The sequence below is a fragment of the Notamacropus eugenii genome, chromosome 5 (genome assembly GCF_028372415.1).
Source record: "Notamacropus eugenii isolate mMacEug1 chromosome 5, mMacEug1.pri_v2, whole genome shotgun sequence".
NCBI classification, from domain to species: Eukaryota; Metazoa; Chordata; class Mammalia; order Diprotodontia; family Macropodidae; genus Notamacropus; species Notamacropus eugenii.
The window spans coordinates 420,910,485-420,936,558 of NC_092876.1; the positions used below are offsets into that span (position 1 = coordinate 420,910,485).

General features: G+C 36.2%; 1 protein-coding gene across 11 annotated transcripts in view; it reads left to right on the forward strand.

The window, feature by feature from the left end:
- Positions 1-11,512, forward strand: part of DYRK1A (dual specificity tyrosine phosphorylation regulated kinase 1A) — a 211,644-nt gene extending 200,132 nt beyond the window's left edge. For all 11 annotated transcript variants that reach the window (XM_072614980.1, XM_072614973.1, XM_072614976.1 and 8 more), the window contains 4 exons: positions 1,468-1,608; positions 5,879-6,185; positions 6,434-6,558; positions 7,532-11,512. In XM_072614980.1, coding sequence (XP_072471081.1) covers positions 1,468-1,608; positions 5,879-6,185; positions 6,434-6,558; positions 7,532-8,152 — 1,194 coding nt within the window. In that variant the 3' untranslated portion in view covers positions 8,153-11,512. The remainder of the gene's footprint in view (positions 1-1,467; positions 1,609-5,878; positions 6,186-6,433; positions 6,559-7,531) is intronic.
- Positions 11,513-26,074: the final 14,562 nt, after the last annotated feature.

Consider the following 26,074-nt stretch of genomic DNA (forward strand, 5'->3'; position numbering starts at 1 on the left):
ACTATCCTGATATTATTATTTGTATTTAGTGTTTATACCATGTCATTTTACAAATGGATAAAATAGCTATTTTTTTAAAAAATTGAATAAAAGTATTAGGATAAAAATTCATCCTCTGTAGAGAATATATTCTTGATGCAAACTGTAATAATTATTATTACCATTAGTATTTCCATTATCTCACTTTGATCTTTTTGATAGTACAGATAGAATTAGAACTATGTGTTGTTACTCCTTCTGCTCCTACTGATACTACTCAGTATTCCTGATGTTCTCCTGACCACATTAATTGGCTGTGAATCATGATAACATTATATTCTGTGAAAAATGAATAATCACAGTTGACTCAGATACTGATCAAAAGTCACATGGCAAGGTTAAATAGACTACAGCATATTGCAGTGCCTATTTTACAATCCTTAAGTAAAAAATACTGTTCTAGAAATGTTTGGTCAGAAAATTATATGTGGGCCTATCAGATAACAATAATGAGTACTAAGGTATCAATCAGTAATATTAAGTGTCTGCTGTATGCCTGGCATGAATAAACCTCAGTGATATACTGGTATCCATGAATTGTTAAAATATCTAATCAACCTCTTTGGAGAACATGTATTTGATACCCTATAGGGTGAAATTGTGTATCTGGGCTGCAGTTTGTACTGGTAGAAAGAATACTCACATTGATAAAATCATGAATCCTTTGAAGAATTGAAGTATTTAGAACCAACAGGAATAATGACATAACAATCTGAATTATTTGGAGTTAACCTGACCTCCTAAAGAGGAAAGGGGTCTCTCTAAGCCAGTATTCTTATTTTACAGATGGGGAAAACTTTAGAGTTTTAATCACTTGAAAAAAAGCATTGCTAGTTAGTTAGAATACTGCTTTAAAATGCTGGTCACCTGACAGGCACAGCTCATTGTTTAGGAAATATCTTTTTATTTTCATTTGTATCTTTTTCTTTTTACATTGTTTTCATTTCTTATATTCCCTTTGTCCTCTTCTACCTAGTGATAAAGCATGTTTTTTTTCTTGAGGCTGTTTTTGAAGCCACTTTGTGGGTGTTACTTCTTATTTCCTTTGGTAAATACAGTATCAGAGTAAGGATTGGAATCTGGTTTTGACCCAGGTCTGGACTCCAAAGCCTTCTCCCTAGCCACTACATTATACAGTCCTACTCCAGACACTTGTTTATGTAAATAAATTTTCTTTGTAAATAATTTATCCATGTAAAACATGGACATGATACTTAAAAAATTGAGAATTACTCAGTCTTATAGTGTAAATACTACTCCAAGCAGGAATCTCTTCAACGTGGCTGGTACTTTGTTGCCCATATTTCAAGACCTTTATTGAATCAAAAATTTTCATTAAACTCTTTTAGGAGTAGTAATGAACAGAAATGATGGTGTAATGTACTGTAGAAAGTATGTTTCTGACTTGATTGTTGCTGTTTTACACAGGTGGATCAGATGAATAAAATAGTGGAAGTTCTGGGAATAGCACCTGCACATATTCTTGACCAAGCACCCAAAGCAAGAAAGTTCTTTGAGAAGTTGCCGGATGGCACTTGGAACTTAAAGAAGACCAAAGATGGAAAAAGGGTAAAAGTCTAAGAAACAGACCAGTTCTCACTTGTGTGCCTTTCAAAGTATTGTTTTCATTTGTGTTACCTTTTAATATTTCACCATTTATAAGGATTGATTTCTCTGTTAATCCTTTGCTTGTTATGCATACATATTATTAAAAACAAATGTCATTATTTTTGTCAGTACTTTGTTATTCTTAAAATAATTTGATGGATGCTTTTGATTTACTTATGACTAAAATTTTAGTACTCTTTCCCTATCATGACATCATTTTCATCATCATTTCAAAGGTTTTACTGCCACTATCCAAGCTACTGAACTTCAGTTTAGCAGAAGGATCAGTGTGATCTTTGTTTGTCTGAACGGTGGGGAGGTTGTCTTTTATGTTGTTGTGCTTATGCAAATCTAAGCAAGTTTTGTGGTTATTGCTATATTGAGTGAAGGGGTCATTTAAAAAAATGCTTTTTTTCATTATTATAGAGATATCAAAGACATTCAGTATTCTGTAGTCTCCTTGAATTGGTTATGTTCCACCTTTGATGACCAGTAACTTTAAATAACAAATCTAAAATATTTCTAATTAAGTTTTTAAAAATTTTACTTTTTTATGTATAAACTTTAGAGTTGTACCCTTTCTTTGTAAAGAAATATTGTACCTTAGCAATCTATTTACCTATGGAATAGTTAATTATTCAGGTCTTTATATCTATTTGTAGTAGCCTCTGAACTCATCTCTTTGTCCACTGACTCTTCCTTTTCCTTTACAAAGCTGCCAAAATATTCTTCCTAATGTATTATTTTGACTAGATCACTTCCCTGTTCATTAACTGTATGGCTCCCTTTTCCCTGTAGGCTAAAGGACAGATTCCTTGGTCTGGTGATTAAATCTCTACATTCTGGCTCCAATTAACTTTTCTGGCCTTATTTTATACTATTCCTTATATTCTACCCTCTAGCCAAGTTGAATGACTAATGTTAACTTGACTTTAATGTATGTATGCGAGCCCATATCTGTAACACATTCTCTCTCTATTTTGGCCATTGAAATATGTTTACTTTAAGGCTCATTTCAGGTACATGAAGCCTTTCCTAATATCCTAACTAAAGGTGATATTCTTCAGTTTCATTTCTTCTTTTTGCACTTTATCTAAATATTTTCTTTGATTTTACCATATTCTGTCTTGTATAGTATTTGTTTTATATGTGTAGTTAGTTGTTTTGTCTCCACTCTCCCAATAAATTGTAAGCGCTGACAATTGGAATCATCAGTTTTCATCTTTATATCTTCAGTTTCTAGCCTAGTACCTTTCACATAACAAAATGTGTATTGGAATGAAATGAGACTTTCATTGTTTTCCTTCATTTATCTGTTTCCTATGTGCACTTTAAAGGCTCGTTTCTAATCTTTCTTGGTTCTTTTGGAAATGATATGGAAAAGGATGTCACAAAGCTGTCACCTTTTGGAGAAGAGGGAACAGGAAACTTTAAACACTTAGGGTTTCTTTCTGCTAACCCTGTATTCCAGGTATGATTTCACTAGGTAGTGGTAGGCAAGAGGCACAATTTTACTAAAGACTGTGTGAAATCAATAAATCGATAAAAGAAATACAAGTGTGTGTGTATATACATTTTTTAAAATAGATTTATAGTTTTTCAGCACTTTGAGCTTTGATTACCAAAGTCCATGATGTAAAATACTTTCCTTTTGTGGATTTTAAAAATCTGAATCCTGAGTTAGGTTTTCTCTTTTCTTCAGTCGAGTTTTGTTTTGTTTTATTCCTCTTGCATTTTCTTAGCCACTACTCTCTTTTCCACAGTTACAATTAGGATTATCCCCTCTACCAGCTCTACCTCTTTCTCCCATATCTTGCACTTTATGCGGATGGAAGGTCCTCTCCTCTTTGATGAATCTTAAACTTAATTTGCATATAAAACTTCTGAGTTAATGAACTTGTTCTGGAACTAGGTTTCATTAGCCCCTGGCTATTTTAGTAATTTAGAAAGTCTAAAGTTGTTGTAACCCTTAAAACACAAGCAAAATGGTTAGTTGTTTTTTTTTTATAAGATATATCAGGGTTCATCTTCAGCAATAAGTGACAAACTGTCTGATAGACAAACTGTCATTGTCTTTCTTTGAATAAAATTAATTTACTCCTAACATTTTTCCTGCATTGTTTTATGTGAGAATAATCCATTTTCCTTCCTCTTGATCTGAACTGTTCTCTCCAGAATTATCAGTGATCTCTTTAATTGCTAAATACAGCAACCTTTTCTAAGTACACTATACTTTTCTTGACTTCTGTGCAGTTTTAAACATTTTTTAGTACCTCTTCTTAATAAATACTCTCTTTCCTGGGTTTTCATGAAGACTAATGTCTCTTTTTCTCTTCATACCTACTGGACTAGTCCTTCTTAACTCTCTGTGCTTGGATGATCATCCACATTTTATCCCTTAAGTTTAGATTGACGCTGGGGTCCTCTCCCCAACTTCCTTTTTACCCTTTTTTTTTGTGATCTCATGTTCCCATGTGTTCCATGATCTCTATTCATTTGATTCCCAAATCTGCTTGATCTTTCTTGAATTCTGGTTCTAAATCACCACCTGCCTGCTGGACCTCTCCAATTCCATGGTTTATAGATATCCCAAATTCAGTATGTCCAAAATGGAATCCATTTCCTGCCCCCTTCCCCCAACATACACAACCCTGTCTTCTCCCTAATTTACCTCTTTTTGCCAAAGATACTGTCTTCCATTTACCCAGAGACATCCTTGACTCTTCACTATCATTCTTCCCCATATAAAGCTACTTGCCAAGTCTCATTGATTCTACCTCTGCTGGATCTCTAACATCTCCCTCCCCTTCCCACTTTAGGCACTGATCAACTCTGACCTCTGGTCTCTCCCCTTTCCATTTTGTTATCCATGCAATAGCCAAATTATGCAGAGGAAAGAACATGTAACTCTCTGGCATTTGAGAACCTGGGTTGAAATCTTACTTCTTGATACATTTCCTGTGTGATCTTGGATTAATCATTTACTCTTCTTTGGCCTCAGTTTCTTCATCTGCAAAATGAGAAGGTTGAGTTAAAAAACCTCTGAATTTCTCATTCTGGATCTATGATCTTATGACGTGTCTAAGGCACAAAGCTCTGATCGTTCCACTCCCTTGCTCAAAAAGCTTCAGTGGTTCTTCATTGCCACTAGATAAAATATATACTTCTCTCTTGGACATTTTACATTTTACACAATCTGGCTTAATCTTATCTTTATAGACTTTTATGTATTATATGATCCAGTCAAATTACTATTCTCCATAACATTTTTTCTCTCACCTCCCAAACCTATTTGACTCTGAGCTCCTTAAGAATGGGGACTGTTTTTTGCCTCTTTTTTTTTTTTTTTTTTAAACCCCTGTGCTTAAAATAGTGACTAACACATAGTGGGTGCTTAGTCTAAATGCGTATTGCTGACAAATCCCTTGCTTTGGCACAAGATGTTTTGTGCCTGGAATCTTAGCTCCATTCCCAGTTCAGCTCAGTTACCGTCTTTTTCAAGATGCCCTTTCTGATTTTCTCTGATTCAGTATCCCTGTTCCACCAAAATTACCATGCATTTACACTGTATATGTTTTATATTTACTTACCCATATGTACATGTTGTTCCCTTTCTTCCTTCCTACCCCTATTAGAATGTAAGCTTCTTGAAGACAGAGTCTTTCTCAGTTTTTCTCTTATGTCTCCAGTGATGAGCACAATTCCTGGCGTGTGGTAGGCGAATAATAAATGATTATTGAGGTTATTTTAATTTTACACTCCTAGAAATGGAACTGTTATTCATAGCATTGTCTTAGGAACTTAGACTGTAAACAGTTTCTGTCTAAGGTAAAATCATTATTAAATGTGCAGATATTTTAAATAAAAAGTCTTTTATAGCTTTAATTTCTTCATCTGCAAAATTAGTAAGTCACAAGGCCAGTTTAAGGCAAGGGCATTTATTGTTCTTGTGCTTTGAGTATGATGTCATGAGGTAGTGGCAGTGTGCCACAATCAAAATTCTATCAAACTGTTATTTAATTATATATATGTATATTTCTGTGTATACATATATGTATGTTTATCACAGTGATATATAAAATAATACGTAGAATGTTTCAACATATTGTTATATTTCTAATAAAACCTCAACTATTGCATTTTAAGTTGATTTAATTGACAAATTTTTTTTTCAAATTTTAAGAAAATCTTCTCCCCCCCCCCCCCCCCCCCCCCCCCCCCCCCCACATAGGAATACAAACCACCAGGAACCCGCAAACTTCATAATATTCTTGGGGTAGAAACAGGAGGACCTGGGGGACGTCGTGCTGGAGAATCTGGACATACTGTAGCGGACTACTTGAAGTTTAAAGACCTCATCTTAAGGATGCTTGATTATGACCCTAAGACTAGAATTCAACCATATTACGCCCTGCAGCACAGCTTCTTTAAGAAAACAGCAGATGAAGGCACAAATACAAGTAACAGTGTCTCCACAAGTCCTGCTATGGAACAGTCACAGTCTTCAGGAACCACCTCGAGTACATCTTCAAGCTCAGGTATATGCTTGGTTACAGCTTTGAGATTTTTAGTTCCTTTTCATATCACTACTTAACCACATTTTTAAATTTTGCATTTTAATTAAACTTTGCATTTTAAAATTTTGGATAAAAGTACTCAAACTTGTTGACTGACTGATGAAAATGTGTGATTTTAGCTAGACAGTGTGTCATTTTCCGATTTAGTGTAAGTTTTAGAATTTGATTTCTACAAAAGCAAACTTTTATTCTGTTTTGGTTCTTTTAAGGTGGATCTTCAGGGACAAGCAACAGTGGAAGGGCCCGGTCAGATCCAACACATCAGCATCGGCATAGTGGTGGTCACTTTACAGCTGCTGTCCAAGCAATGGACTGTGAAACACATAGTCCTCAGGTACACTTTAAGACTGCTAAAGAATGAAGAAATACACTAATTATTTCAGTAGCTCTAAAGATTTGCCATATTGATAATATTAGGTAACTGTTGGAAAATCAGATTACATTAAGACCTAGCTGTAATGCTATCAATTTTACCATGCCATCAGACCTATTCACAGTTGAAGTGGTATACTCTATGACTTGCAGTTAAGAACACTGCTTGATGTAATGGTTGAAGACTTTCAGGATGTGATGTCTTTAAGACATTTTCTGTTGGCTTCTGGTGTTGTTTTTTTTTAACTGAGATACCTTTAACTCAAGATACCTTTCTCCTTACTGAAATGTTTGTGCATACAATAGGCACATTATTTGGCTTTCATTACAATATATTTTGTATTCTAGGAGAATGTATGATGGACTAGAAGTGAAAGATATATAAGTTCAAGCTCTACTCTTCATTAGTGTAGCCTTGGGAAAGTCAATTTTCCATTCTTTGCTTTAGTTTTTTCATCTAAAAATTGAAATGATTAGTATTTAGTTTATAGTATTCTTTTTACCTCTTAACAGTTCAATGAGATTTTTGTGAATTTCTAGTCTATTATTTGGCAAATTAAGCATACTTTTAATTAATCCATGATTAAATTAATTTAGTTATCACTGGGGATTAATATTTCACAGTTTAAATCTGCCTAAACAATTTAAAAAATCATTAATAGATTAGTTCCTCATTTTTATGTGTGACTTCTGTAATTAAATTAGTTAAAAAGGCAGCTTCTTAATTGAATTTTTTTGGGGGAGTGGCTTAGTTGGATCATCTCTGTGAATAATATATAGATCATATATGTTACATGTTATTCTATTTATAAACTTAAAATTTATGTGATAAAGCTGCCAAATTTCTTCAGTTTTGCCCGCTCAACTTGCTTAAATATTCATGTTGTTCCTTTTGAATTAGAGGTAAAGATATAGACCTGTATTAATTTTCACAGGTGCGCCAGCAGTTTCCAGCTCCTCTTGGTTGGTCAGGCACGGAAGCGCCTACACAAGTCACTGTTGAAACTCATCCAGTTCAAGAAACAGCGTTTCATGTAGCCCCTCAACAGAATGCATTACATCATCATCATGGAAACAGCTCCCATCATCACCACCATCACCACCACCACCACCATCACCATGGACAACAAGCCTTGGGTAACCGGACCAGGCCAAGGGTCTACAATTCTCCAACAAACAGCTCCTCTACCCAAGATTCTATGGAAGTTGGCCATAGTCACCACTCCATGACATCCCTGTCTTCCTCAACTACTTCTTCCTCTACATCTTCCTCCTCTACTGGTAACCAAGGTAATCAAGCCTACCAGAATCGCCCAGTAGTTGCTAATGCCTTGGACTTTGGACAGAATGGAGCCATGGATGTTAATTTAACAGTCTACTCCAATCCCCGCCAGGAGACTGGCATAACTGGACATCCAGCATACCAATTTTCTGCCAATACAGGTCCTACACATTACATGACTGAAGGACATCTAGCTATGAGGCAAGGAATTGATAGAGAAGAATCTCCTATGACAGGAGTTTGTGTTCAACAAAGTCCTGTGGCTAGCTCGTGACTAAATTGAAACTTGTTTGTTTCTTGTGTGTTTTTATAGAAGTGGTGTTTTTTTCCAAAAACAAGTGCAAAGCTGCTTGAATCGGAAGGAGTTTAACACACTGAACCGCTACAAGAGAGCAAAGCTGACTATTTTTTTAAACTTGAAAAGATTGCAAAGGGACAGTGAAGTGTTGTTTTTTTTTTTTTAAAGAGCCATGTCTAAACCCATCTTAATGGATATCTCAGAGGTGTTACCTCATCTTTTGCCTCCCCCATTTTAACTTGCCACATCTCAATCATAGTGTTTTTGTCTTTCTATTCTACAAAAGTTAATGTTCAGATGTTGGTCTTAGTCATTTGCCAACTAATTTTAAAATAAAAAGTCACTGCATATAATTTACAAAAAGGGCCCCATGAGGGTTTTTTTGGGTGGGGGGTGGGGTTATTTGGGTTTTTTTAAACCTCTAAACACACATGGGCACAGATATGCAGTACTGTAAGGAAGAGGGACCTTCAGATTACACAAAAATATATTCAGCTGTACAAAGGGACAGTTGTATTGGAGTTTTTTAGGCACATTAAGCATGCTAAGTGGCGGTGATCAGAATTCTCCTTTTCTGAACCTACTGAGGATCAAAGCAGCAATTATAATGGGATTCTGTGTCTCATTTTATAGACCAGAGTCAGATAGTATTTGGAACATGGCTGGCCTCATAACTAAGGTGCACTGAGAAGCAATCAACGGGTCAGTTTTGGCCAGTCCTGGGGAGGTCTAATTGGTGGTCTTTGGGATAACCTTTGGCCTTATGGATTTGGACTCTAAGTTAGAAGAGCCTACCATTTCAAATGCAATCACTATTGGACATGCTTTTGCAGACAGTCCTTAATGCTGAAAACACAGAGAATGGGTAATTCAAGAGGCCTTTCTTTTAAAATAGACTTTTGTGACCCACTAATTGTAAGGTATTGCAAGGTCACTTTGCGTGTGTCATAAAGTTGACTTCCTTATTGGTTGAAGGTCACAGAAGTAGTGGTTTGCGTTTGATGGAAATAGCTACAGCTGTGTCCCTTCCTGCTTTTTACTTTTTCTTTTGCTTTTTCTCGGCACGTGGTATCTCCACCATTACTTCTGCACAAAGATGTCTTCTGTTCATCCTGAACATTTTAAAAAATGCAGAATTTTATGTGACTGCTTTTTTTGCCTCACAATTATGCTGTGAATTTTACAAAAATTTATTTTCTTTTTTTGATAATTTATTGTACCAAAGCTGTTTTTATAGCACATAGATGTCTGTAACCAATAATGTAGCAGTTCTGCACTTTGACACAAGGTGTAACTAGACCATTTTTAAATGTCAGTTGAAAATTATGGCTGTACTATTGCTTAAACAAAACTGGAACTGTTGTTGAATTCATAGCCAATACATTTATAACGATCTGTGTACTGAACATAATAGATTGACATCTAATTCAAGACTATAACATCTGTTAACATTATAAATGTCTTCAGGCTTCTGAAGGGGAAAGGGACACAAGATCTAAAAGCTATGAAACCAGCAGGAGTTTCTTGTATTCCTGATGAACATTCTTGTAAACTTGAAAGTAAGACCTTGATTGCACCAACAGGTCCCAAAGTGTTACCATGAGTGAAGCTAAAAGCTCATGTATGTCCTGAAGTTAACAGGCTGTATTTAACAGGTGCCTAGTTTGAGGTTATGCTGCCTTAATGTAACACAGTCTGGCAGTTGCTAAATTTGTGTTCCCACTTAAAATTGACCAATATTTCTGAAGGGTCGAGTTGGGAGAATGAAGATAGATTATTTATTTGTCCAGGATTTAAAAAAAAAAAAGAAGCCTAGAAAAGAAGCAGTAATCTACCTCTGCCAATAAACCCTGTTAAAAATAACTTCGCAGAACAGACTTTTTATCAGCCGTTTCCATGTGGCTGACATGGTCAATTTTTTTTTCAGAACAAAATAGGTTTTTATACATAAGACCTTGAAAAGAAAGGCCCAATACGTGTAAATGTGAATGGATACTTGGAAATATCAGTTTTATAAAACTTTTTTTTTAATTGAAGGATCCTTATTTATTTTGTATTAAAATATCAAGCCTGTGGGTGACCATTTTTGAACTCAGTCGTTCAGAGAAGTTTACAGTGAATGAAAGGTTGTCATCTTGAGTATAGCAATATTTAAAAAAAGAATCCAATAGTTACTGCTGTCTCGGTATATACAGTTAAGATATTTTATGGGTCAAGTCATTTTTTTTTCCTGTGCTGGTTGCCACATCTTAGGAAGCACCAAAAATTAAAGCAGTTTTGAAACCAATATTTACACAAGAAAACCATCAAGCCCAATGCTTCTGCATACTGTGTTATGTTACAGTCCAGTTTTGTGTGCTTTACTACACAGTTTGGTTACAGGACTAATGTGCATTGTAAACATAAACAGCATGGAAAAGGTGAAATACCTGTGTTCAGATTGTAAGATCTAGTCCAGACTTGCTGTGTATATTGTAACGTTAAATGAAAAAAGAAACGCCCTTTGTATTATAGTCATGCAGTCTTATGTATGATAAACAGTTGAATAATTTGTCCTCAGACTCTTTACTATACTTTTTTTTTAATTTAAAAAAAATGTAAATATAGTAAAAATTTTCCTATGCAATTACCCTGGTCCAGGTAATGGTCTGGTAGGTATACTGGGTATAACTTTAGTCAAATATGTAAAAATATTAGTTACATTGACATAGGCTTCAAAAATTCTGAAAGTAAAAGTTGGAGGTTTAACAGAACATTTTGAGTTCTTTTTTTTAAACTTAATTAACATTAGTCTTCTACTCTGATTTAATTTCTAAGTTTTTGTACAGGTGTGAAGATTAGATGATTATTTGTGTACTTCGAACTACTTTGAAGAAAGTATTATTTAAACATTCTGGTTACTTTCCCAAATAGTAGGCTGTGAAAATTTAGGCACATTTCTTATATGTTATGAGTTATCTAAGCGTATTACTTTCAAGATAGCCAGAAAATATTTCCTTTTCTGAACTATCAATTTTTTTTTAGGCACTAGCTCTTAGTAATGATGTTTTTCAGTCATATGGAAAGAGAATAGTTGATCATCTTTTTTCTTTTCTGATAAAGGCAGATTGGCAAGATAATATTAATCTTATGAAAAACATAAGGCAATTCCCTGAAATATTTCTTTGTAAGTGATGAAAGATTTTTATGTGGGCAGTAGTATTTTTTTTAAAGTTGATATCTGAAACTCTGGAAATTGAAGTTTGTGTATATTTAATGAGCAATTGGAAAACAATCTTAAATCAATTGGATTGTAAAAGTTTTCTGACCTGCAAAATTAATATCGACTTTATCTTTGCCAATGTATCCTGTCCCTCATCTCTATGTCTAGGGGAAAAGAAATAATTTTTATCTAGGAATTAATCAAGGTTTTGTTTGGGGGTTGTTGGAGGTGTGGTCTTTTTTTTATACTTGCATTGTTCGCATAAACAGGCCAATAGAAGATCAACACAAGTAAGAAAAAGTTCGCCTAAATGTAGATGCTAAATTTCTTCTATCCCCTTTTCTTTTCACTGGCTTCTATTTAAAATTTTTTTAAGTTCTTCAGATTGTAGAATTGAGCAATTCCATTGCTTATTTTGTGCTGGAAACTATAGATTGTAGATTGACTACTGACTGGGCCACCATTCACACTTATTTCAAAGAAACTGTATTTTATTGAGGTAAGACACACAGATTGGTATATTAAAACTCTAAACTAAAATTCTCCCTGGGACCTCCCTTAGAAAATGATTTGGGGCAAATGAAACAACGTATTCCACTTCCTTTTAGCTTTAACAGTGGGACTAGGTAACCGACACTTTACATTTACTGAAATGAAAAAAAAATCTTATCAGCATTTTCCAATAGAATTGCCCTATCATTTAAGTTATATCCGTATATGTCGTATTACTGTATATTTGTTTATTATGTGTATACACATATACATACAATATGATACAATGTTTTTGGACCAGACCTGTGATTTCATTACTTTAGGGAACCTCTTGGTGAGATGAATTCCTATTCCTAATAAAATCAACACCTGCTTTTCCAGTAATTTTTATAGTAGACCACACAATTGCAGGATTCCCAGATTTTGAAGCCAGTCGTCTTTTATACTGCAGCTGCTTTTCCCAAATTCCGTATAGGAATCAAAATAGTAGTACAAAGAAGTTCCAGTAAAAGAGAAAAGCCACCATAGACACTGTTTTATGGTGCATGATTTCCTTCAATGTAAGGGCCATTTCAATGTCTATGTCCACTACAAGATGTCTTGTGATTGGAAAGAAACCCTTCACTTTGCTCCATTAGCAACATCTTGAGGCCTGGCTTTTATTTAAAGCGTTCAACGTGACTGTCTTAAGGAATCATTGAGGTAAGTAAGGCTTCTACACTCTCTACATTCTCCCATATTCAATAGGATTAGAATCAGGGTAATATTTTATTGAGCTTTTCCTTAACATTGGAAACCACATATTTGTGCTAATTAGTAATTTTGGGGGAGTACATTTTTGTCTTTGAAAATGATTAAGAGTTATGAAATGTTTCTTTAAATAATACTTTACCTCCTTTCAAAATTCCTTCTTTATCCCAAAACACTGTATTTTCTCCCATTATTTTTTACATTTGGGGGCAGATATTTTCCCACCAAAACAGATGGTGTATATTGGAAACCCAATTTTGCCTTGATAGAACCTTTGAAAACTTAAGAGTAGCTGAAGTGGTATGTAAAATGGCTCCTTTCTTTCTACCAACAGTTTAGTTTTCAGTTGCTAGTCTAAATCCAGAGGGGCTTCTGTTTAATCAGGATGGAAATTTTGTGGCAAAAACGTTACATAATATTGTTGGAAAATGGTGAGATGGGTTGGGAGGAGAGCAAGAAATAACACAACTGGAGAAGGAACAGTATGTATAAATAAAATTCATTCTTCACGTCTGAAGATTATGCCAATGTTTTCAACTGTTTATACCCTAACATGTGACCAAGTGTTACTAGATTTGTCCTAGAAGTAATTGATAGGGTTTTTCAGATTGCCACACTGAAATATTTTTTAAAAATCATTTAAGTATTTACATACGTTTTGCACGTGTCCAAAACACTGCAAACTTTTTGTCTATTTTCAATTCAGTTTCTTTTATTGCTGGCTTCCTTTGGGTTATTTAATTTTCCTTTTATTTATTCTCAATCATTGCATGATCCAAGGTTCTCTCACCAGAAATGTACTGCAGAGGTGGGAGATAAGACAGCCAAAGAAACAATAAATGGTATATAGTGAGATTCACCAAAAGTCTTGCCCAGTAATGAAAATTGGGAAGCCTAATAGACATCTTGTGTTGATGGTTCCCTAGCTCAAAGGTAAGTATGCTGATTTAAGTGGGATTTGCATCTTTCAAAAAAAACAAGAGTAAGAAACATTACATTGTTTGATTAGAGGGACCTCGTAGTGCAGATTGCAATTGAAAAAGTGAATTTGGCTAACCATCATTCAGAGTTTACCCAATAGTAATTGACTAATGGAGAAAAGGGAAAAATACTCATCTAATAAAACTTTGATGACTTGGAAATATATTTTTGAAAGATTTGTGTTTACCTGTAATTTACAAGAAATGTTAATACTTTTAAAAGGATGCACAGATTTTGTTGTATTGGGACTATATTCCAATTGTTTGAAATACTCTGGAACTGGTATTGGGAATGATATGTCCAAACATAGCATAGATAACTTTTTACTGCCTTTTGACTTGAACCAATAGTACTTTTAAAAACTATTTTGGATAATCTGAAAAACATGGTGCCTAAAAGGGAACAGGGTGATGAATGAGAATTTCTTAAGTGCTTTAAATTGTTTGCTGTGTTGGTGTTTTACAAACCTTGTTTTCCTTGATTGACTTTTATTTTTGTCCCAACAAACAGATATTAGAAAGGATTACTTTGATAAGCCATTAAATGGTCTTGAGTTAGTTTTAGATGTGACATGTCATTTTATTTTATACTCTGTTACACAAAGTAAGTATCTAATGTTTGTTGTATTGAGTTCATTCTAATAGGGAGTAACATCATACAATTCTTTTAAACAATCTCTGAGGCCTTAACAGGATGCTAGAAAATAGCTAAAGAGAATTAAATGGTGACATTTAATTAATGTCAGAAGAAAAAAACATCAGAAGTAGCAATTTAAATACCCGTGAAGCGAATTGTGGACAAGAAACTTTAAGCTAGAGGGATAAAGAAAGGTCTTTTAGAATCTTAGGATTTGGAAAGGAATGGAAGGTGATAGATTTGGGAACCAGGTGCCTCTACAATATCCTTTAAATCTTACCTGAAAGTATTCCACGTTTAGCCCTAATTGTTGTATCCCTTATTCATCTGCATGATTTTCATATTTATGAAATGTGGAGGCTTGGTTTGGGGCTGCTTTCTAGGTGTTAGGCACTGGTGCAGAAATCTTTGAAATTAGAATATGAGCAGTAGAGTTAGAGACCTTTAAAGGCTGGGGCTGAGAGAGCCAGAAGAGATGTTGTTGGTGAAATTAAAGTCAAGTTATTGGTGAACCTCTTTATCTGAATATGTGTGGATCCTTCACCTATCATGTATGACTACTCATCCATAAAGTACTGAATGCTTCAGTTGAGTAAAGTCTTGCCAGATGGATATGCAGTCATTGTCTATTCTTCCTTGCCTCACCAATCCCAATTTTTCACCAACAGCTTATTAATTTAATAGAGAGAGTGACAGATTCAAAATAAAATATGGAGAGCGTCTTCCCTTATGAAAGGCAAGATTTAATACAGGGAATGAATTAATTGTAAACTTAGTTTTATTTTCTTCTTGTCAGCATTACTTCCTTCCCTGACTTTTAAACTTGATTTACATTCTTTTCCTCTATTCTGTCTCATGCCATCATTCTGCCAAGGTTTAATAACTGGGATATGGAGAATACCTAAAAATGGATGGTAAATATTTCTTTTGGAGCCTTGCACATCTAAATAAAAGCTTTAACTGTAGACGAAAGAGGAAAATAGAAAACTGCTGATGGGTACAGATAGAGTATTTAGAATACAGAAATAAAAGCATTATTGATGCCTGGAAATTCATGGAGATAAGCTTAAAGGATGGAACTAGCAGTAAAACCCCTAGCTTCATGTATCTCTGTGTACATATGCACCAAGAATGGGTAAGAGGGGAGCTGATTGAGATTATGATGACAGGGAAAATTGGAAATCAAAGATATCTCTCTAAATCGGTGGCATAGAATCAATCTAGAACGTGGTTCCAGGAGGGTATACCATAGAATGATTGGTAAAGGGGTAGAGGTGGGGAGAAGTTGCATTGTATGTTAAGAATATGTGTGTGAGGAAATCTGGATCCATCCACCATATATCCTTTCATTGTCCTCTAAGTGGTCACTTCTAATTTTTGAGAGACTGCAGTGTTCCAGGAGTCACCTATCCAATAACACTGGTAAAATATCTTAAAAGGGTGGACTTTTGTTTCTGGAAGAAGTCAAGAGTCTTTAAATGAAACTTGCAGTTTCCCAAAGGCAATCTGAAATATGCTTCTGCTGTTTAATTTTAGACCTTATTGTCTATTTGCAATCTCTCTCCAAGGTACATATAGTGATGGTTGAGTTCTGTAGGTTCTTAAACTATTTAATTTATCATTATTTGGAAAATAAGCATTCTTTTTCCACTTGGTTTCTGTATGTAGATTCAAACTCTTAAATGGTTAACACTTCTCTTTCAAGAGATTCTACAGTGTTCTGAAGCATGATGCAACCAGCAGTGTTTTCTGTGGACACTGTGCTGTATCTCCCCCAAGACAATGCCAGATACCTTTCTTGAGCATACATTTTTTTTTGAGCTGTGCCTTATAATTATGGTCAGAGTAGTCAAACAAGGTTTGTTATCTGATAAATCTTGCAAGAATCTTGAATACTAATAAGTCTTTCAAGAATCTTGAGTAATTTTGATCAACAAGCACTTATTAAGCATTTCTAAGCACTATACATATAATCACAAAGAATGAGACTCCTTCATGTGGAAACAAAAATTTTATTGGAAGAAAGTCTAGGGTTTTCTTTTGCAGAATGAAATGATTTTTAATGAACAGTAAACCAGATGATGCAGTGGATAGAGAATCAGGCTTGAAGTCAGGAAGGCGGGAGTTCAAATGTGACCTCAGGCACTTAGTAGTGTGACCCTTGGACAAGTCATTTAACTGTTTTTGCTTCGGTTCCTCATCTGTAAAATGAGCTTGAGAAGGAAATGGCAAAAACTTCAGTATCTTTGCCAAGAAAACCCTAAATGGGGTCATGAAGAATTGGACACAACTGAAGAATAACTGAACAACAAACATAGTGCAGTGTTGTATTTTTTATGCCTTTTAGTCAAATATATAATGTTAAAGATGTGGTCTTTTGTAGAATATTACTTGATTGAAGCCTGCTTGTTCCATACAGTACCTGTTGAGAATGCTTTCAAAGCATCTATAGATTATTAAGGTTAGAAAGTAGGGTGGTAGGCTTGTAGTTGTTAGTTATTTTTTTCAATATTTGTAAGATTGGAATTTTTTCTTTTTTCCCATGCTGTTGGTAATCTTCATCTTCTAAAGACACCTTGTGAATCAGTTCCTCAGTGCTCTCATGCTTGTTTTCTGTCCAGCATGGATCTCCTCTATCTACACTTTGTCTAATTGAATTCTTTTTTTCCCCTCATCTTTGTTTTAGTTTCATTCTTGGTTCTTGTATAAACACATTTAAGAGTGTAATGTTGTAGTCCAAGTATAGTAGCTGCTTTGATCTTTATGATGGAAAGAGTTTGTTTTAAAGACATTTCTACATCTCTTCTATCTCCTATTGTCTCCCCTTTTCGTCACTAAATAACATCTAAATGACTTAGCTTAATTTAACTTGTCTGTAAAAAATAAAAATCAACAATAACTTCCATATCACTACTGAATCATTTTCTTCACATTAAAAATACCTATTTCACTTTTTCTGATGTCTTTTGGTGCTTGCCATGCCTAACACCTATAGATTTTTTTTTCAACGAAGAATTAATGATGTATAGAAATGAGGCTTCTGTGGAGCCTTTAAAAACCTTGACTTTTTATTTCTTAATCCTGATTGATATTTTGTCATATTTTCCTCATTGTTTTCATCCATTCCCATCTTGGAATTGAAGTCATTAATTATCAAAGTATGTGTTGATTTAATTTGGAGATTTATAGGGAGTTATAGAGAAAATCTACCTCTTCATCCTTTGCAACGGTTGTTGGTGCAAAAGCTGAGATTCTCAAAGGTTGGTGGAGGTGGGTGGAATAATTTTACAAATACTTAGAAGCACTGCAATATGTGATGACCAGATGTCATATGAAATAGTGTTTCTTATTTATGTCTTTATTTGCCCATATAGCAGTAGTTCCTTCAGCTTATTCTCATATGCTACAGATTCAAGGTATTTCACCATTCTTATTGCTGCTTCTGGATTTTCTTAATTTATTAATGTCCTTTGAACTTTGTCATCCTTTATTCTTCACTCTCTATGCATCCAGTCTTTTGTTAGATCTTATCTTACCTACCTTCAAAACATGTTTTGTGTATTTTCCCTTCTCTCCATATTTGCAACCATATTATAGATCCTCATCCTTTCTTGCTAAAATTGTTTTAATAGCCTCCTAACTGATTTTCCTGACTGAAATCTCTCTTCATTCCAATCCATTCTCCACTCAGCTGCCAAAGTGATTTTCTTAAAAGGGCAGGTCACAACTTATTACACTTCAATAAATTCCAATAGCTCCTTATAACCACCAAGATCAAATATAAAGTTTTCTATTTGGCATTTAAAAACTTTCACCCACTTGCCTTTTTTCTTCCATTCTGCTTATACTTTCCTCCACACACTCTATAATCTTCCCATACTGATCTACTTTGCAGTTCTCACAGCACTTCATCTCTTCACTCTGTCCTTTTCACTGGCTGTCATCACACCATCCTCCCATGCCCCATTCCTGGAATTCTTTTTTTCCTCATCCTCGCCTATTCATTTCCCTGCCTTCCTTCAAGTCTCAGTTCAAATACCTTTTGCAGGAGAATTTTCCTCATTCTTCCTTATTCCCAAACTATTTTATTTGAAGCAGCAAAATTCCATCTTAATGACTCTCCTCCAACAAATTTCTTGTCACCATGAAAGAAGGGAATTTCTTTCTTTGTATAGTGCCTAGAATAGTGTTGATGCTTAATAAATATTTATTGATAGATCAGAATTATTCAGGATTCTACTTTCCCTTTATTTCATCTCTGATCAAACCTTTGCAAACCCATCAGTAAACATCTATTAAGCACCTACCATATGTCATGCACCATGCCAGGAACTGGGGATACAATCTCTGCGCTCAAGGAACTCATAACCTACTGGGGAAGACAAGAAGCAAGCAAATATGTACAAACAAGCTATGTAGGAAATAGTTAAAAGAAGAAAGACACTAGGATTTGGGGAAAGCTTTCCGTCGAAGATGGGATTTTAATTGGAACTTGAAGCCAGGGAAACTTGGGAGGTAAGATTAGAGAGAGCATAGAGGGTAGTCAGAGAAAATAGTGGGAGCCAAGAGATACAATGTGGTGTTGTTCCTGAGAACAGCAAGGAAGTCAGAGTATGTGGTGGGAAGTGTTGAGTTTCTTGGTTGGTTTTTGTTTGTTCTCCAAGAGGACCAAAATGATACCCCCATGTTAGGATCCAGGTACAGTGTGTCCAACTGTGGCTGATCACACGAATATGAGCTCTGAAGCTCAGTATTAATGATCTGGCAGGGATTGTCCACATGAACATTTGGAGTGAAAATGTCTCCAGATTTGCACAACACCTTCTCTGATGTGGGCACACTGTGGGCAGTCCTTTACCAGTGTCTCCCATGTCACCCAATCAGTTCTTCAGAGCAACCTTGAGAGTGTTAATGTATTGCTTCCTCTGACTTCCATGTGACCACTTGCCTGTCTCTGTAAAACAGTCTTTTAGGCAAACATTGCATTTGGCATTCGAACAATCTGGCCAGCCCATCAGAGCTGGACAATTCAAATGGAAGAAATTCAGTTTCCTGATGTGGCACTCGTATACTGTCTAGGTTTCATAGGCATACAACAGTGAGGTCAGCACAATGGCTCTGTGGACCTTCAGTTTAGTAGGCAGTCTAATACCTCTTCTCTGCCACACTTCCCTTTGGAGCCTCCCAAACACTGAGCTAGCTCTGGCAATATGTGCATCAACTTAATCATCTTTGTGTACATGCCAGGAAAATACTGCCAAGGTATGTGAACTTATCCATGGCATTCAATATTTCTCCATTTGCTGTAACTAATGGTTTCACATGTCAATGGTGTGGTGCTGGCTGGTGGAGAACCTATGTTTGTTTTCTTGGTATTAATTGTCAGGCCAAAATTAGCACAAGCAGCAGAGAATTGATCCATGCTTTGTTGCATCTCTGCCTCAGAGGCTGCACTGAAGCACATTCTTCTGTGAACAGTTATGCACCAACTCTCCTTCCAATATAGTCTTGGTTTGTAGCCAAGAAAGAAGATTGGAAAGGCATGAAGGGACTAGGTTATAATAGGGAGATAGAGGGGTATAACATGATCAGACCTGTATTTCGGGAATAACTGGCTGAGTGGTAGTGGGGAGAGACATGAAGAAGGCAGATCCACCAGTATGCTATTGCAACAGTACAAGCATGAGATAATGAAGGCCTGCACCAGGTTAGGGAGTGTCGGAGGAAATGAGAGAGATGTATTTGACAGTTGTTGCAAAGTTGAAATCTACCCTGGCAGCAGATTGTGTAAAGGGGAGTGAGAAATAGTAAGGAGGGTTAAGATGACACCTAGCTTGAGACTGAGGGACTGGCAGGATTGTAGTGCCCCTGGCAGTAATATGCAAGTTTGGAAGGAAAAGGGTTTAGGGAGAAAGATAAAGAGTTAAGTTCTGGAAGTTTTGAATTTAAAGTATCTACTGGGAGTTCATTTTGAAATGTCTGAAAGGCATGAGATGCAAGATTGGAAGTCAGTCAACAATGGAGGGCAATATAGGTAGATGTGAGAGTTAGCAGTTCAGAAATGATAATTAAAGCTGTGGAGTTGAGATCAACAAATGAAGTAGGATAGAGGGAGAAGAGGGCTCAGGAGAGTCCTGTGAGACACCTGTAGTTAGAGAGCATGCCCTGAATGAGGATCCAGCAAATGAGACTGAGCAGGAATGGTCTCTTAGGTAAGAGAACCAGATAAGAGTGTTGTCCCAAAAACCTTGAAAAGAGAATTACCAAGTAGAAGAGGGTCATAATAGTGTCAAAGGTTTCAGAGATGTCAGGAGAAATGAGGATTGATAAAAGGCCTTTTGATTGGGCAATTAAAAGATCACTGGTGCCTTTGGAGAAGGCAGTTTTCCTTGAATGATGAGGTCTGAAGCTGTATTGTAAGGACTTAATAGAGTGAAAGTAGAGGTACTTACCAAAAAAAAAAATATAGGATAATAGACAACAGGAATGGTGTGATCAGTTGAGGTTTTTTGTGGAGACATGGGCATGCTTGTAGGCAGTAGGGAAGGAATCAGTAGACAGGGAGAAATTAAAGGTAATCATAGAGTGAAGGTGTCAGAGGGGGCAACCTGATGAAAGAGATGAATGGAATGAGATCATTTGTGGAGGTTGAGGAATTTGCCTTGGTAAGACATAGAGCCACTTCTTCCTGTGTGACAGGAGTGGAGGAGATAGTGGCAGAAGGCATCTGAGTGATGTAAGATGAGGAAGACAGGAGAAGAGGGAGCTCTTGGCATATGGCCTTAATTTTTTTCTGTAATGTATGACCAAGATTCTCAGCTAAGGGGTGCAGGTGGTGGGGAAAGGGGAAGGAGGAGTCATGAGAGGTTTGAGGAGGGATAAAAAGGTTTGAGAGAACCATTGTGGAGAGTGGCATAGTGAATAAATTTAATAAGGGAAGATTATCATCCAGCAGGGAGAGTCCAGTTGAGATTGTGGAGCATAAATTTGTATTGGACCCAGTCAGAATAGTTGAGTGATTTTTCTCTACCTTCTTTCAGAAGCATATATGTAGGAGTATGTAAGAGAAAAGGTAACAGATGACCGAGTGATCCAAGACAGAACATAGAGGCAGCTATGTGGTTCAGTGAATAAAATGCTAGGCCTACAGTAAGGCTCATTTTCATGAGTTCAAATGTGGCCTCAGATTCTACTAGCTGTGCAGTATGATAAAAGGGGCTGCAGAATTGCACCTCTCTACCCACTGATTCAATGTTTCACCTGTTTTCAAAGTGCTGCTTTCTCCATGCCTCTCCTTTTTCCTTCCAAATCATATCTCAAACTGTCTTCTGAACACGTTTCCCACTTAATTTCTCCTTTGCAAACTAGCCCAAATTTTCTTATCCAGACTAAATTTATTACAAAAGTTTTGTTGCTATTGTTGTCCAACTCTTTGTGACCCCGTTTGGGATTTTCTTGGCAGAACTGAGGTGGTTTACCATTTCTTTCTCTAGCTCATTTTACAGATGAAGAAATTTAGAAAAACAGGGTTAAGAGACTTGCCTGGGGTCACACAGCTAGTAGAATCTGAGGCCACATTTGAACTCATGAAAATGAGCCTTACTGTAGGCCTAGCATTTTATCCACTGAACCACCTAGCTGCCTCTATAAAAGTTTCACTTTTCCCTTATTTAAATTGAAATTTTCAGGTTTACACACAGTTACCTCATTTTGCCAAGTAAATCTCTTCTATTTTGGTTTCTTTAGAACTTGCAAATGCATGATCGTTTAGTTTCTTTTAGGTTACTGCAATTCTAATTTAATTTAAGGCAATTAAATTTTGCCAAATCATTCATATGGACCGTCATTGTTCATTTTTAAAATGAGAGTTTGCATTTTTCCAAATTTTTGCTATTTTAGTCTTGTAAACCTCTTTCTTTATAAGCTAGAGAGATGAATACCTGATCTAGGTGTTTCTCCAGCACCAGATAAGGCTCTGAAACTTGACTTGCAAAGCCCGTTGCTTTAAAATTTTTTAAATGGCCTTAGTTCCATTTAGGACTTAGCCTTCTCTAGTGTATTAAATCACTTTTTCTCCTTACAGTAAAGCAATGCAAATTTTCACTCTCTAGAGAAGGGAGAGAATAATAGAGAAGTCTGGGTGCTGTTTCTATGTAAATTCACAAAGTCTTTACCTTTAACAGTCCTAAGGAGCTATACCCCAACCCCATAACCAAACCACTAGGATATTTAAACCATATCCCCCTTATCAGTTAGAAATCCATGTTAAACAGTTATATTTTTCAGTCACAAATTTAGTCTCTAATTAGTTTGTAATACAAATTTCTGCATATGAGAAAAGAACTCCTCTTTGTGTTCTCTTTTTGCTTTTCCAACTTGACCACAATTAGGAACACAAAGATGAAACCATATCTTTTAAAAGCTTTGAAACTTTCAGCAGAAATATCCCCATTCTTTTTACCTGTTTTCCTTTCAGGAGAAAAAGTCAACTGTGTTTATCACAGGATACAGATATTGACTATATTCTCTACATTACATAAATAGAAAACACATCTTTAAAAATTAAACAAATTCTAGAGTGACAGAACCCATGAAAGAAAAGAGGGAAACATTTCCAGCAAAAGACAACTTAAATGGTTGACAGGAAAGGTCTTTTGCACCAGGCTGAGGGAAGAATGCAATCCAGCAAAAGCTGTGCCAGTGTAGAACAAACCCCAGTGAACCAGAAGCAGGCTTTGGGGCAACTGAATTGCTGGCAGGTGTAGGGGTTTCGGACCTCTTGATCCACAGGCACCGGGGACAACTTAGAAGGTTGGCAGGAAGGGTCTGTCGCACCAGGGAAAGAAAGAGTGGAGCACAGTGAAGTGTAGGACCCACTAGCACAGCATAGCCCCAGCTAGCCAGGAGCAGGTCTTGGGACTGACTGAGTCAACAGTGGCAGCGTCTGTTTCTGGGGCTTCCAGATAAGAGGTAAGGGGGTCGAACAATTGGTTAGAAGGAAATTAGAGGAGTCTCTTTGCTAGTATTGAGGCAGGACTCTGTTGCTTTGCCCATACATGGATCCAGGTCCCAGTTCTGGGTGGCGGTTCCAGGGTGAGAAAGAGCACTAGCAGAGCAAAGATTTTAGCAGCAGTGGTGGGGTTATTGTCCTCACAGTTCCAGGACAGATAAAAATGCTTGTGCTTGCTCACAGACCAGAGCATAGGCCAGGAGAGTAGAAAACACTTTTCCCTAGATCATGCCACTTTGGGAGAAAAAATTTACAGCTCCTAAGAAGTATCTCTGAAAGCAGCTGCACAAAACCTCTAAAGCTTAGGACACTTCACCCTCCACCCTGGAAGCAGAGCTGTACTCTAACAAACAGTTAAAAGTCCAGTAATAGGCTAGGTAAATGAGCAAGCAATGGAAAAAAAACTGACTATAGAAAGTTATTGTGGTGACAAGGAAGATCAATACACCCAGAAGATAGCAAAGTCAAAGCTCCTACATCCAAAGCCTGCAAGAAGAATATGGATTGGTCTCAGGCCATGGAAGAGCTCAAAAAAGATTTTGAAAAGTAAGAGAGGTAGAGAAGAAAAAATGGGAAGAGAAATGAGAGTGATGCAAGAAAATCATGAGGAAAGACAACAGCTTGGTAAGAGAGACACAAAAATACTGAAGAAAATATCAGCTTTAAAATTAGACTAACCCAAATGACAAAAGAGGTCCAAAAAACCAATGAGAAGAAGAATGCCTTTAAAATCAGAACTGGCCAAATGGAAAAGGAGGTCCAGAAGTTCACTGAAGAAAATAATTGCTTAAAAATTAGAATGGAGCAAATGAAAGCTTAGTGACTTTATACAAAACCAAGAAACAATAAAACAAAGTTAAAAGAATAAAAAAATAGAAGATGGTGTGAAATATCTCATTCGAAAAACAACTGACCTAGAAAATAGACCCAGAAAAGAGAATTCAAAAATTATTGGACTACCTGAAAACCATGATTAAAAAACAAGCCTAAGACAACGTATTTCAAGAAATTATCAAGGAAAGCTGGCCTGATATTCTAGAATCAGATGTTAAAATGGAAATTGAATCTATTGATCACTTCCTGAATGAGATCCAGAAACGAAAACTGCCAGGAATACTGTAGCCAAATTGCAGAGTTCCCAGGTCAAGAAGAAAATAAAGTAAGAAGCCAGAAAGAAACGATTCAAGTATTGTGGAGTCACAGTCAGCATAACACAAGATTTGTCAGCTTCCACATTTAAGGATCACAGGGCTTGGAATATGACATTCCAGAGGGCAAAGGAACTAGGATTACAATCAAGAATCACCTACCCAGCAAAACTAAATATAATCCTTTGGGGGAAAATGGACATTAATGAGATAGAGGACTTTGATGTACTCTTGATGGAAAAGATCAGAGCTGAATAGAAAATTGGATTTCCAGTAGAAGACTGAAGCATGAAAAGGTAAACAAGAAAGGGAAATCATAAGGGACTTAATGAGGTTAAAATGTTTACATTTGTACCTGAGAAGATGGTATTTGTAATTAATAAGACCTTTCCCATTAGGGTAGTTAGAAAGAGTATATATAGACAGAAGGGACAGATGTGAGTTGAATATGAAGGGGATGTCTAAAAAATAAAATTAAGGTGTGAGAGAGAGGGTTGTATTGGGAGAAAGAGAAAGGGAGAGGTAGAATGGGATAAATTATCACATAAAAGAGACAAGAAAAAGCTTACAACAGAGGGGAAGAATGGGCAGATGAGGGGGAGTGAGTGAACCTCTCATCAGAATTGGCTCAAAGAGGGAATAAGATACACAGGCAGTGGGGTATAGAAATCTATTTTACCCTACAGAAACGTAGAAGGGGATCAGTGAAGGGGTGGAGGGTGTGTAATAGAAGGGAGGATGATTGGGAGAAGAGGTAGTCAGAAGCAAAACACTTGAGGAGGGAGGTACAGGGTGAAAGAAAGAATAAATGTGGGTAGGGAGAATAGGATGGAGAGAAATAACAGGTAGCAATTGTAACTGAAAAAAATTTTGAAACAAGGTCCTGTGATAAAGGCCTCATTTCTCGAACATGTAGAGAACTGTGTCAAATTTATAAAAGTCAAGTTTTGAGTTCCAAGTTCTGTCCTTCCTTTCCTCCCTTCCCTCCCTCCTCTCTGAGACAGTAAGCATTCGGATATAGATAATACATACGCAATTATGTAAAACATTCCATATTAATCATTTTGTACAAGAAGACAAATAAATGAAAGTAAAAAATAGCATGCTTCATTCTGTTTTCAATCAAGTATCAATTTTCTGGAGGCAGATAATATGGTTAGTTATTAGTCCTTTGGGATTGTCTTGGATCAATATATTGCTGAGTATAGCTAAGTCTTCCACAGTTCTTCCTCAAACAGTAGTGCTGTTACTGTGTACAACTTTCTCCTGTTTCTTTTCCCTTCACTTTGCATTAGTTCATATAAGTCTTTCCAGGCTTTCCTGAGATCATCCTGCTTGCCATTTCTTACAACATTCATTACAATATTCCATTACAATCATATACCACAGCTTATTTAGCCATTCCCCAGCTGATGAGTATCCCTTTGATTTCTAATTCTTAGCCACCACAAAAAGAGCTGCTATAAATATTTTTGTGTAAATAGGTCCTTTTGCCTTTTTTTGGATGTCTCTGGGATATGGACCAAGCAGTAGTATTGCTGGATCAAAGGGTTTGCAGTTTTATAGCCCTTCGGGCATAGTTCTAAACTGCTCTCCAGAATAGTTAGATCAGTTCACAACTGTGCCAACAGTGCATTAGTGTCCCAGTTTTTCCACATCCGCTCCATCATTTTACTTTT